At 49.8% G+C, this 12,041-nt stretch overlaps 1 protein-coding gene across 5 annotated transcripts in view; it reads right to left on the reverse strand.

Annotated features, from left to right (window-relative positions):
* CUX2 (cut like homeobox 2) overlaps positions 1-12,041 on the reverse strand; it is a 234,547-nt gene that overhangs the window by 83,717 nt on the left and 138,789 nt on the right. For 4 of the 5 annotated variants that reach the window (XM_054695336.1, XM_054695334.1, XM_054695333.1 and 1 more), the window contains one exon: positions 1,853-1,963. Coding sequence is in view for 3 of the 5 variants with exons in the window: in XM_054695334.1 (XP_054551309.1) it covers positions 1,853-1,963 (111 nt within the window). In the remaining 2 variants the exon portion in view is untranslated. The remainder of the gene's footprint in view (positions 1-1,852; positions 1,964-12,041) is intronic. The other variant, XM_054695335.1, reaches the window with a different exon arrangement.

Below are 12,041 nucleotides of genomic sequence, written 5' to 3' on the forward strand. Positions count from 1 at the left end.
CCAGTTTTGGGGGCATGTCCAAGAGGCTGAATGTTGGCGACTTATTGTGACATTTGTATGACTTTACAAATAAAATATATCAGCTAGAAGCCTGTGGCCCAGGTTCAGGAAATGCTCAGGCTGGGAGGGGCCTCAGAAACCAGTGCCTGAAATCACAGCAGGGGGGACAGAGGCCCCAGCAGCTGGTTTGTTCGTGGCTGTGAATGCAGGTCATCAGGCTCCCAAAACAGGCTCTCTGCACAAACCCACCCTCAACTGAATTTAGGGGGTTCACACCTGCGGGCTGCGGAAGGGGTGGTGGCCATTCCCAGAAGCTCACTGTCCTGTCTGCCTGACCCTGGGGGGAAGCAGAGCAAAGGCACGAGCAGGATGGGAGCTGTGCACGGCCAGATGATGTTCTGAAATAAAGCCTGGGCATGACTCCCCATCAGACTAGTTCCAAAAATGAGAATTTTCAGAGGCACGACTATAATAGGAGTGGAAACTTATTCCTCCTAATTACATAATTGCATAATTATGCAGTATTAAAATTATATAAGCCGAACTCAGAGGCCTAAAACCTGGCCTGGATTTCCCTCATCACCTGCGGGCCCCCGGTCGCCTGCGGGGGGGATGACAAGGAGGGTCTGTGCCAACCAGGGAGGGGGCACGCAGGGCTGGGAAGGTCTGGGACCATTTCGCGTCTGCTTCCCAGCGACTGGAGTCTAGGGCAAAGCTTCAGGGACTCCCGGCCGGGGCAGAAAAACTGTTTAAAGACCAAGCTGTTCTCTGTTCTGAGAGGGAAATTGAGGACACGTGGCACCCCCTAGTTCTTAGCAAAGGACTGACAAGGGAGCGGCTCAGATCTGTGATTCTGTCTCCCCTCCAAGTGCACCTTCCCTCTGCTCTCAAACCTGAAATTCTTTCTAGACTCGCTCCCTGGGCAAGTTCTAGTGAGATCTCTTGCTTGCCTTGAAGAACCGAAGCTACTACTTTAAGGATTTCACGGCTCAGACTGACCCCTCTGTGCCCCAGGGCCTGCCTCCCCAACTCCCTCCTCCTCCATCCCGGCCAGCTGAGGGGGCCAGGACAGGGAACTCCCCTTTGACTCCTCGGAGAAGCCCGGTTGGCTGTGGGGCGGCCTGGGTCTCTGTCCCACAGGGTTCTCTAATGAGCTACCTCCCAGTGGACATTATAAGGACTCAGAGGTTTATTTTTCCTATCTGTGTTTATACCCATGATTTTTCTTTTTTTAAATCTGAGAATCAACAGGGGGCCTGATAGAGGAGGGAAAGGAATTCACACATTCACCCTGGTAAAGAACAGAAACGTGTCCCTTCTAGTCTCTCCTCCCGGGGAGGCTGGTTATTATCTCAAGCACCCTCATGGCAGGCTGGTGGCTGGAGTTGCAGGGGAAGGATGAAGCTTGTACTGGGGGGTGGGAGAGGCAGATCAGAGCCAGAGAGAGATGGAGGCGAGGACCAGAGAGGGTGGCAGGTGTCTGCAGCCATCAGCTCCCAGATGCCAATAGAAAAGCATAATCAAATCAAGAACTCTGGACAAACTGCCTTTGCTGTCAAGGCCCAGCATTGGACTCAGATATGACTGGGGTGGTGGTGGGGGATGGATGCTTTATAGAGGCCTCAAAAACAATGACTTTAATGGAGACGCGTCCTGCACTTACTTTTAGACAGCACTGCTGAGAACCGCTATACCAAGAACACCAAAAGGTTGGGGGCTGTAATTTTTCTTTGTGGTTAATTAGCTTCTTTTCTTGTTAGTCACTTATGTCTACAGTTTTCAAAATATAGTTTGAACAGAGAAAAATCTGCATTCCTACTGAGTTAATTCTATAACAGCAAATATACTGTACCTCAGGTACATTTTTCTTAAATTCCCGGCGGAGTTCAATTAAATGTTTATGAGAATGTTCACTCTCCTCCTGCCGTGCAGACAGCTCAGAAGCGACGGAATTAAGCTCCTTCTGGAACAATAAAAAAAGAGAGAGAGAGAAAAGAAAAAGATTTTTTTTCCTCCTTTTCCTTTTTAATCATCGTACAAAACAGCATTCCGAACAAGTTTTCTTAACTTACAAAGCTGAGAAAAGACAGGATATTGACTCCTGGCACAAATGAATAATTTACGAACCTGGGGATACAGCCGAAAAAAATCCGGGACAGCTTTTTTGCGCGTCGGAAGTCGGGCCAGATCAATAATCTCCCATAAAGTTGGGTGGAGCTGTTTTTTTCATCTCTCCCCCACCCCCCTGCCCCACCTCTTAAATTTCCAAGGGAGTGATGGCATAAGCTTGTCAGTAACTGTAGAAAACATCTCCAAACCGTGTCAAAATAGTCAAGTGCGGCATATTGTATGGGCATATTATAGTGTAAGAAAGTGCTGTCGACAGCTTTCATATATCAGAGACGGGAACAGTTCCAGCTATGACTTACTTACACTTAAGGGTTCATAAATACGCCTTTTAAGATATAGATGGCTTTTTAATTTCAGTAGATTTTGGAAAAATGAAGGTGCCAATAAGAAGCAAGCTGACCTTTTGTGTATCCTGCAGTAAATCATTTAAGGTTCACTTCGAGTGTAAGAAATATTTCACTGGAGGCTCCTGGATTCAGGAGAAATGGGCTGGAAGGGGCTCTGCCTACTTATGTGCGATGAAGCCGGCAGGCCAGGTTTTTACAGGATGTATGATGGAAGGAGAAGAGAGTGAGGGATGGGGGGGGGGCGCTCGGCTCACACGTCACAGACGATGTCTGCCGGCCGCACATGTATATTTGATCACCCCCCTCCCAGCTCTCTTCACGTTAACGGTGGCAGTTTCACAAGGGGAGTGCAATTCACCACGAGTTGTCATGGATTTCATTTGCATAATTCAAGAAATGCTCTGTTTATGTGGTCGGCTGCTTTCTTGCACCATCCCGAGATGGGTTTTTTTTCTGGACCATAACTCGAGGAGCATTTCTGTATATATCACCCGATTATATTTGCAGCAATCAAGCCCCATAATTTCCTAAATCCGGTGATGCAATAAATTTCTGCAATCAGATTTATTAAAAACACACACGCAGATGCGAGAGTGTATTTCTAGGGTGAACTCTTTAATCTAACATATGTATGATGAGGCCCGGCACTGTGTTGAAAGACCCCATTTGTCATCGCTAATACGCATTCATCTTGCACACACAATGAAACACTTTTACCATTAGATAATGAAATAAAAGTACTATTAACCCGCTGCAAATCCTTTTCCCTCTAAGAGACGAAATGCACGGTAATTGTCTTATATCATGTCTGAGAGTCGGTAAATCTGCTCAATAGCAGTTCACCATAGCATCATAAACCTCGTATCCATCTGAGGCTGGGAACCCCAAACCGGGCATAAGTGCCTCTGCCTATGGAACGTTTGGGAGAAGCCAGAGAGGGAATTTCTACATTTCCGGAGAGATGTCTAACCTCTCTGGAGAATCATGAGGCTAGAAAAGGGAAGGCGAAAGCATAAAAGTAGGGATTAAAATAGAGGGGCACGGGAACGGGGCTCGCGCTGCTCTCCAAGGTGCTGAAACCAAGTCCTCGGCACTCTACTGCGTCTGCGTCTAGTGCATTGAAGGCAGCGGGGTGTCCAGTACAAATGCCCCAAGGAATTTTGAACCAGGTGGGAGACAAGGAATTATGAGAGAGGAGATGAGAGAGAAATAGAAACAGCTTCTGAGAGTCTGGCAAGGTGACAGAAGATAAACAGTAGACTTCTGGTTTATCATCATTTAAAAAATACTGTAGTTTTCAAAAAAGAAACCACAATCGATCACGACCAAAATATTGAGTGACCGGGGAGAGATCTGTGTTTGCAGTAATAGGATTGATCAAAGGTAGACAAAAACCAACCAGGTGGCACAGCCAGGTGGACAGAACCTCACTTGGCAGGAAGGAAAGAATTGGAGTGTCATGGTCAATTTGAGTTGTGGCCACGTGCTCACAGTTTTTCTCATCTATCTGGAAGGCAAAGGCAGGATTTTCACACTGCTGCAGAGCGGACTGGGGTTGACACCACCCGGTTTTGGGTTATTGTATATCTGAGGCTCTGTTCTTATCTCTGGGATGCTGCCCCTCCCTCCCTGTACCCCACAACCCACATTCTTGGTGGGGACTCCTCATTTAAAACATCAAACCTCAGGCTCTCAGAGCAGGATAAGTCCCACTGCTTGATGTGCTGTTCTGGACAATTATCCCCTGGGCCTGCCTTGGGTCCCTCTATCAGGACCTCTCAGGCTGCTGGTGGGTGCAGATGTGTCTGCTGTGTCCTAAAGAGCACCGGCAGACCCCCAGCCCTGGCCCTACTGCAGGCACAGCTCATGGTCTTTCCAGGTTAGCCCTAGAGGGGCAGATAATGTGACCAACTTTGCCTAAATCTATGCTTATCCTTCAACCCTAAATTTCTGCTACATTTCTATGGTGAGCCGATAGACAACACTGGCATCATCATAAACAAACAGTAGGTCACGTCGGATCTACCATTTGTTGGGTGTTTCCATGTACCCAGCACCAAGCCAGTAAGTGCCTCATGTATATCATCTCATGTAGCAAACATACTCATGTTTCCGTCAGGCGATTCAAGTGGGTTCAGAAATAAGTTATAGTCAAGCCTAATAATTCGGGTGTGGGGATCTCCTTGGTAGATTAAAAGGCAACATTCTAATGCCCTGCCTACCCAGGGCTGCTATTCCATTTCCCCTCTAGCCAGGGGATGTTCAGGGAGCTTGTTTTAAAAATGTGCACAGTGTGTTCAAATAGTTTGGCTGATATCAGTCTTATATTTAGATAAACTGTGAACCCAGAAAATACCTCCCTACATTAGTGGTTCTAAGTTCTGAATTTCACAGGTCAGTAAAAATCTCACCAAAAAAAGGGAGGACTGACAGAGTATGGCTAAGTCTGCTGTATGAAGTAAAGACATTAGAAACCGTTTCCAAACACAGTAAGAGAAGGAATATTTGAACATCAACAAAGCAAGAGGGCCACGACGGAAGAGACGAGCATCTTTTCAAATAAACACATTTTTAAAAAGCTCACGGCCCTATTTATTTTGCTGGGGAAAAACTATAAACACAAACCACCACTGGTTTGAAGTCACCTTCTAGAAATGAATGTCCAAAGCCCCTCACACACATGCACTGTGTGAGCCAGCAGGGCCTCTCCTTTGATGATCAAGCAGAACTCGGGATGCTCTCCCACCCCAGCCCCCAGCCCCCAGCCCTAGGGGAGCTGTGATTAACACAGCCCCAGACTTTGGGCCAGGCCCAGGCGGGGAGAAGACTCATCTGATTAACCGGCCATCAGCAGCAGACAGACAGCCCGGAGCCCGGCACAGACCATTCAAATAATGATCATCATAAACAGCCCATTTGCAACTAAAAAGAAATAATTTTAATGAGCTTGAAGCAGATGATAGATGCAGCTGAGGCTAGGGCCAATGTGCTGAGAGAAAGGAAGCTGGGATGGAGCCGCACCCGGGATGAGGGGTGGCAGGAGGAGGTGGGGGGGCAGGAAGGGCTCTCTGATGGGATCTACAGTCCTGCTACTCGTCCACCCAAGAGGCCACTGCCCGGAGGCTGCCCCTAGCTCAGGAGGGTCTGTCACGCAGCCTGCTGGGCAATCACGGGACTCGGACCTCCAAGGCATGCAGTTTTGGAACATACAAGCCAGAAGACGTTTCAAGACCGTCCAGTCCATCACTGTCCAAACTTTGACCACAAAGGTTCCGCTGCAAGCATTTTGCATATTCCACCTGAACTACTATTTAATTAGTATTTATCTTGAAACTGACTCCTCTCTTTTCTTTTTGATTGACTTGTGCACAGCTTTAAGTTCAATGAATTTTTACACCCTGGCCCTGATCTAGATATGGAACCATCATGTTCCTAGCACCTCAGAAACTTCCTATGTCCCCTCCAAGTGACTACTCCTGACAGGTAACTGTGATTCTGACCCCAGCATCATAGATAAATTTTGCTTTTCTTGAACTTTATAGATTATGTCCCCTTTTTAACCTAATTAAGTATTTTTGGAAAAGAATTTTTGTGAATCACCAGAGAATCCTATGCCATAAGCAAATGGTAACCATTTTAGATGGCCCCAATAATAGTACAATGAAAACAAAGATTGTTGTCCATCTTTGTTATAAAAAGAAATTGGTTGGAAGTGCTGGAGAGGTGTTAAATGGAACACGTACCAAACAGGAATGTTCTTTATGTTAGGACGAGAGGGTTCCGAAGAGAACTGAGAAGGAACAACAATTCCTCCAGTGCTCTGATTTCACTTCAATGCAGGAATATGTAACTAGAGTATTTGGACCCTAATCCCCCCACCCATCTACTCACCCACCATCCATCCCCATCCATCCCTCCCTCCACCCAACAGGTCATCCATCTTCCACCTGATCATTCATTCATCTGTTTATCCAATATCCATCTATCAAATCGCACAACAAGTCATCAATCCATCTATCATCTATCCATTCAACCATCTGCTCATCCACCCATACTCTCATCCATCCGTTCTCTTAACCACCCATGCATACACACATTCATCCATCCATTCAACTAATCACTGAGCCCCAATTCTGTACCACACACAGTACTAGGTACTGGTATACCACCCAACACAGCCCCTGTCCTTGACAAGTTCACAGTGCAGGGGAGGAGACAGACCGGTAAATTCTAACTCTGTTGCCAAAGTACAGGTGAGAAGAAGTATGAGTGAAGTACAATGGGAAGGTGCAAGGTGACACTGTGGCTGGGAAAGCATTCCACAGTGGGGTCATTTAACAGGGGTTCAGAAGGACAGGCTCGTCAGATGAAGAAGCCAAGGTCTCAGGTAGAGGAGATTACTGCCTTATTCCCTAACTGGTCTTTCTGGTCCTGAATTTAGTTTCTTTTCCTTAATATAGATCACTATCAAACACACCAGCTTATTTTATGTACTAGAATGGAACTCCATGAGAGCAAGACACTTTGGTCCTCCCTCCTTATCACCCCTTCGGTGCTGAGAACAGCCCTGATACATAGCAGGGACTCTTAAATGCTTGTGGGTCGGATGAATGAATGGGCACATGCTGTGTGTCAGAAGTTTTGCAAGAGCCTGGTTTGTCTGGGGAACGAAGACATGGTTTGGAGACCACAGACGTGCATGTAATTCTGGTTTTGACACCTCACTAGCAGAATGACCTCGGGCCAATGATTCAACCTCAGTTTCTGTGTCTGTAAAATGGGGATAAAAATGTGTGCCCACGAGGTTATCAAGAGAATCCCACAGAACCCGACTGCCTGGCGCAATGTCTAGGGTCTTCAGTGCGGGCACTGTCTGATGGGACGGCGGTCCCTGCAGGGTGGGCTCGGGGCCAGTCTCGGTCACGGTCGCAGCCAAGAGTCTAGCTCAATGCCAGGTGCGTAGTATGCAGTCGATAAACATGGAGGAGGTCACTGTGGGTAAACACAAGCACAAGAAGTCCTTGTGGCCCATCTGTGCCAGTCTGCACCTCAGGCACATGGGGCAATTCAGGGCACTCCCCTTGGGGTCCCAGGTGAACCCTGAGGAGGAGGGTTTCAGGGGAATCTCCACCTGCTGTGGGCATGGCCGGTGTGTCATCTTCAGAGGTTTCCTCAGAGCCCAGCTCAGGATGGACCCGGAGGAATGGCCTGGATGGGAGGGGGGGTACATGCTGGTCTGCCACGGTCAAGGACAAGACAAGACGGATGACTCGGCTGCCCGCCGGGATGGATAACTGAGCCGTGCTGAGAGACAGCCGGGTTACTGAGCCATCCATCATCCCCTGCGCCGCATGTAAATTTCTGATGCCAAGATGTATCGGGCCAATTATCTGAGGCCGGGGCAAGGGGTGGCGCCGACGAGGAACGGTTCCCCGTCAGGCTGGCTCTGGTGCATTCTGTCAGCCAGCCCGGGTGATGAGCAGTTCACAGCAGCCTCGAAGAGCCCATGGAGGGGAGCGTGGCCAAACCTCGAGGCCTGGGTGTGTGGGTGAGGCTGCCAACATCGCAGCAAACTTCTACTACAGGGATAGCGACCCTACCCTAACTGTCCAGAGGGCTTAAACACACACACACACACACACACGCACACACACACACGCACACACTCGCACATACACATGGAATGCATGGGCATGGGCCTGTGTTCACTGGCACAAACATTCACTCCAACTCTCCCCACAGTATCTGGTGTACAGTGGACTCTCCCGAAACATCTGTTGAGGGAACAAATGAAAGGTCCCAGGACGCAGGTGGCAATTCCCCTGTGGTACCTGCAGAGAGACACTTATTTGCCAAGATTAACACCAGCATGGCATCATCTGAATGTGACCCTCCTCTGCCTTTCTGGGGTCTTTCTTCCAGATATCGACAGGACACCCTTTCCCTGACCTGTCCATCCTCGATGAGGACCGGTGTGGCCTGAAGACCAGGAGCAAGGCTGGGCCTCTCTTTCTGTCTGTCCGTCCACTCACACTTCTCTCAAATGTTACTAAAGTGTCGACAGCATTGCCTGCACGTGAGCACTTGGGGATGGAGGGTGCACAGATAATTAAAATCGAGGCCCATCTGGCCCTTCCGTACAGCCTCCTCAGCCCTGGCTTCCAGGAAATTTAGGCACAATTTGCTTTTATTTGGAGGCTGGCCAAGAGCTGACTTTGGGGGGCAGAGCAGGTTCAAGTCCCCACATTCTTGCCCCCCAGCTAAGGGAGTGTGGGCAGATCCCTGGTCTCTTTTTCCAGTGGTGTCCCCTCCCTCTAGGCAGTGCCGGCAGGATGAGAGGAGGCCCACGGTGGCAGGAGGTGCCCAAAGGGCCAGGGCTCTGGGCCCGGACTGGGGTCAGTGCCAGCCTGGAGGGCCTGAGGGGATGGCAAGCTGCCCTGCCCTGTGTCGGGCTTAGGGCTGCAGGGGGGACGTTGTTCTCATCAGAAAATCCTCTCCGCCCATCCAACCGTTGCTCATCCTCTTTACAACTGCCACCTGGGCCAGGCCACTGTCATCGCCATCCGGGCGACCACAGGAACCTCCTCACCGGGCTCCCGGCTGCTACTCACCCTCCCACAGTCCACTCCTCTCCTGGCAGCCACAGAAACCTGCTAAACCTAACTCACATCCTGTCCTGCTCTAACCCTGTCCTTGGCTCCCACCTGATTCGAAGTCAAGGTCATAGTGCCCATCACCAGGTCAAGGCCCCACATGATTCTTCTCTGCCTTACTTTCTTCCGCCCTCCCCTGCTCACTCTCCGCCAGCCACACTGAGACTGGCGGGTGCTTGAACACATGAGCACATTCCTGCCATAGGGCCTTTGCACTGGCTGTTCCCTCTGCCTGAAATCTGTTTGTACAGAATTTCACATGGGTGTTGCCCTCACTCCTCTGGGACTGGGCTCTTACATTACCTTCTCACAGAGAAGCCCCACCATCGTTTTAAAACAGCAAGCGCCTCCTCCCCACCTCATCAGTCCTCTGCTTAAGGCATTTGTTGTCGACACATTTATGTAGTTACTTCTCTGTTAGTTTAGTGCCGCTTCCCACTGCCAGCACTCCTCCAATGTCAGAGACAGAGGGACACAGATGTTGCTTGGATCACTGCTGTATCAGATGCTGGGTACACAGTAGGAGCTCAGTATGTGCTGAATGATGGGTATGAATAAATGAACAATGAAAGATGGGCTGGTCTACCCTGGGCCCCTAACCCCCACCCCTCCTCAATGCCTCACCCCATATCCAGGGCGCCACCCCCACCTGTAAGTATCAGACAGGAAAACAAGGCAGCTCCTGCCGCAGGCGGGACCTGGGGGTGGCTGTCCTTGAGAGAGGATGCCAATCAAACACCTAATTATCTCGCCACAAACAGGGAGCCACATCCGATCACTTCCTCCTGCCCTTGATTGCTGCTTTATATTCCGGAGTTCTCAGAATGTAAAAGCTCATAGCACTAGGAAAATAAAGTCGCCCCCACCCTGGTGGGTGTCAGGTGAGGGGCCAGGGTCCTGTGCCCCCTCTAGGGTTGAAATGTCTTGTCCAGCTGGGATAGCTGATGGGGTAGCTGCTCCCTGTGTATGCTCCCACTCCCCGTGTTAAAAAAGGGGGGATCACAGCAAGAATTCATTCACTCACTCATTCCCTTATTCATTCCCATATCACTATGTGCCAGGCCGTTGCAGGGGCCACAGTGGTGATTCCTCAGCATGTCATATAACTAGGTGCCTACTGTGTGATGTCACTTTTCATGCCTTGGCACCTCTTGTCTCCTGCCCCCCTTTGCAGGTGGGAAAGCAGTTGTCCGAGAATGACCCACCCCCCAGTCAGGCAGGGCAGGGCCAGGTCTGGAGCTCTGGCTGACTCTCCTCCAAAACCATCTGTGAAGTTTCTGCCAATTTCACGATCTTCTCTCCAATTCATTTCTCTGAGCAGCCTCTTTTTTGAGGTGAAGGAGGCGGGGAAGTCGGGGAGGAGGTGAGAAGAAGGTCTGTGGGAAGCTCTGGATAAATTCACTGGTGTCCTGAGCTAAGGCAGCGATGGGCACACCATCCAGGTGGGAAGGAAGCATGGCTGAGCGCCTGCCCTGCGCTAAGCAGCCCTCTAGGAGCTTCAAGCAGCTCTGCAGGGAAACCACAGCTTTGCAAAAATGCACGGGTGGTCCTGAGGGAGATCTGCAGTGAACAGAATGTGGGTGCTGGCATCGGGAAGGCATGGGAAGAAGGGCCGTGTGCAAAGGCAGAGAGAGTGGAAAACCCAGGCTGCTGAGGAGAGCTGATCACGAAGGTGCACATTAGGTACTGGTGGGGACTGGGGCTAGAAAGCCGTAACACTGAGGTGAGAAGCAGCCAGGAGCCAGAAGGGGTGGAGGGTGGCACTTGCTGCAGGGAGCTGAATCCAGAGGTCGAGGAACAGAAAGACCATCTCCTGCTGCCAGCCAGATGGACAGGGGTGAGTGGAGGCAATAGGCCAGAGAGAGGAGGCAGATTTTAGGGACCTGCTGGAAAGGAACTGATGTCACATAGAAATCAGTCAAATAAGGTTGAAGGCAAGACAGAGAGAGAGCGAGAAAGCCTGCAAATGGGGGATCAGGAGGCCACTTACTGCTAGTCAAGATGGGAGGCCTTGCTATTTTGCACTTGACTTTGGCAAGCACCAGAGCCCCTGCAGGCCCATTGTGTCAATTGGCCCAAATAAGGGCCAAGATATCACCAGGGGTGACTGAGAGGACCTGAAGAAATGTGTGTGTGCAAATTCTTCCTAAACAAACGGGAAGAATTAGTGTTCATAAATGCCCTGCGAAGTCTAGTTTGTAATCATGTAGACAGATATTTTTAAAGAAAGATATTTTGCAGGGGTGATCAAGAGGAAGAAGGAGCAGAGCTGGAACTCAATGTCCACCTCTCTAATTCAGCTGGTGCTCCTGACCCTCAGAGACAGCCCTCAAGGCCAGTCCTAATTTGGCTCCATCCCATAAACTGTGGCTGTTCTTTTTAGGGCTGGAAGACATTTACCTGAGTGATGCCACCTCCAGGAAGGATGCCCAGATTGAATGGGGGCTGTCCTGGCAGGGTCGCTCAGGGTACCTGTGTGCCTCCTACTACTCAGGTGATCCCACAACAGAGTCCCCCTGTTGCAGCCTCCCACCAAAAGCTCGACAAACAGTTTACTTGGTGCTTGCTGACTGGGTGCAGTCCCTTTTCCACCAAGTTGTGTTGGGTCCTGCTAACACAAGTCTTCTCCTTCCAGAAAAGAAAAAACAAAAGGGAGGGCTGTGGGGAGGGTGAGGAAAAAGAAAAACGTGTTTGTTTTTTTTTCCCTCAGAACCAGCATCCCGTTTTTATCTACCTATATTTTATTAAAATGTGCATCATCAACATTAATGTGAAATTCCCACGGATCTGACTTTAATTACTGGAAATTGCACGCGGGACGCCTGGGGCCTGTCTGGTGCAGTAAATACAGTGATGGGCAGGGGAAGGGGGGCAGGCGCTGACCGACCGGGGACGCTCAGAGACGAGACCA

The sequence above is a fragment of the Talpa occidentalis genome, unplaced genomic scaffold (genome assembly GCF_014898055.3).
Source record: "Talpa occidentalis isolate TD23 unplaced genomic scaffold, MPIMG_talOcc4v2.1 talOcc4.14, whole genome shotgun sequence".
NCBI classification, from domain to species: Eukaryota; Metazoa; Chordata; class Mammalia; order Eulipotyphla; family Talpidae; genus Talpa; species Talpa occidentalis.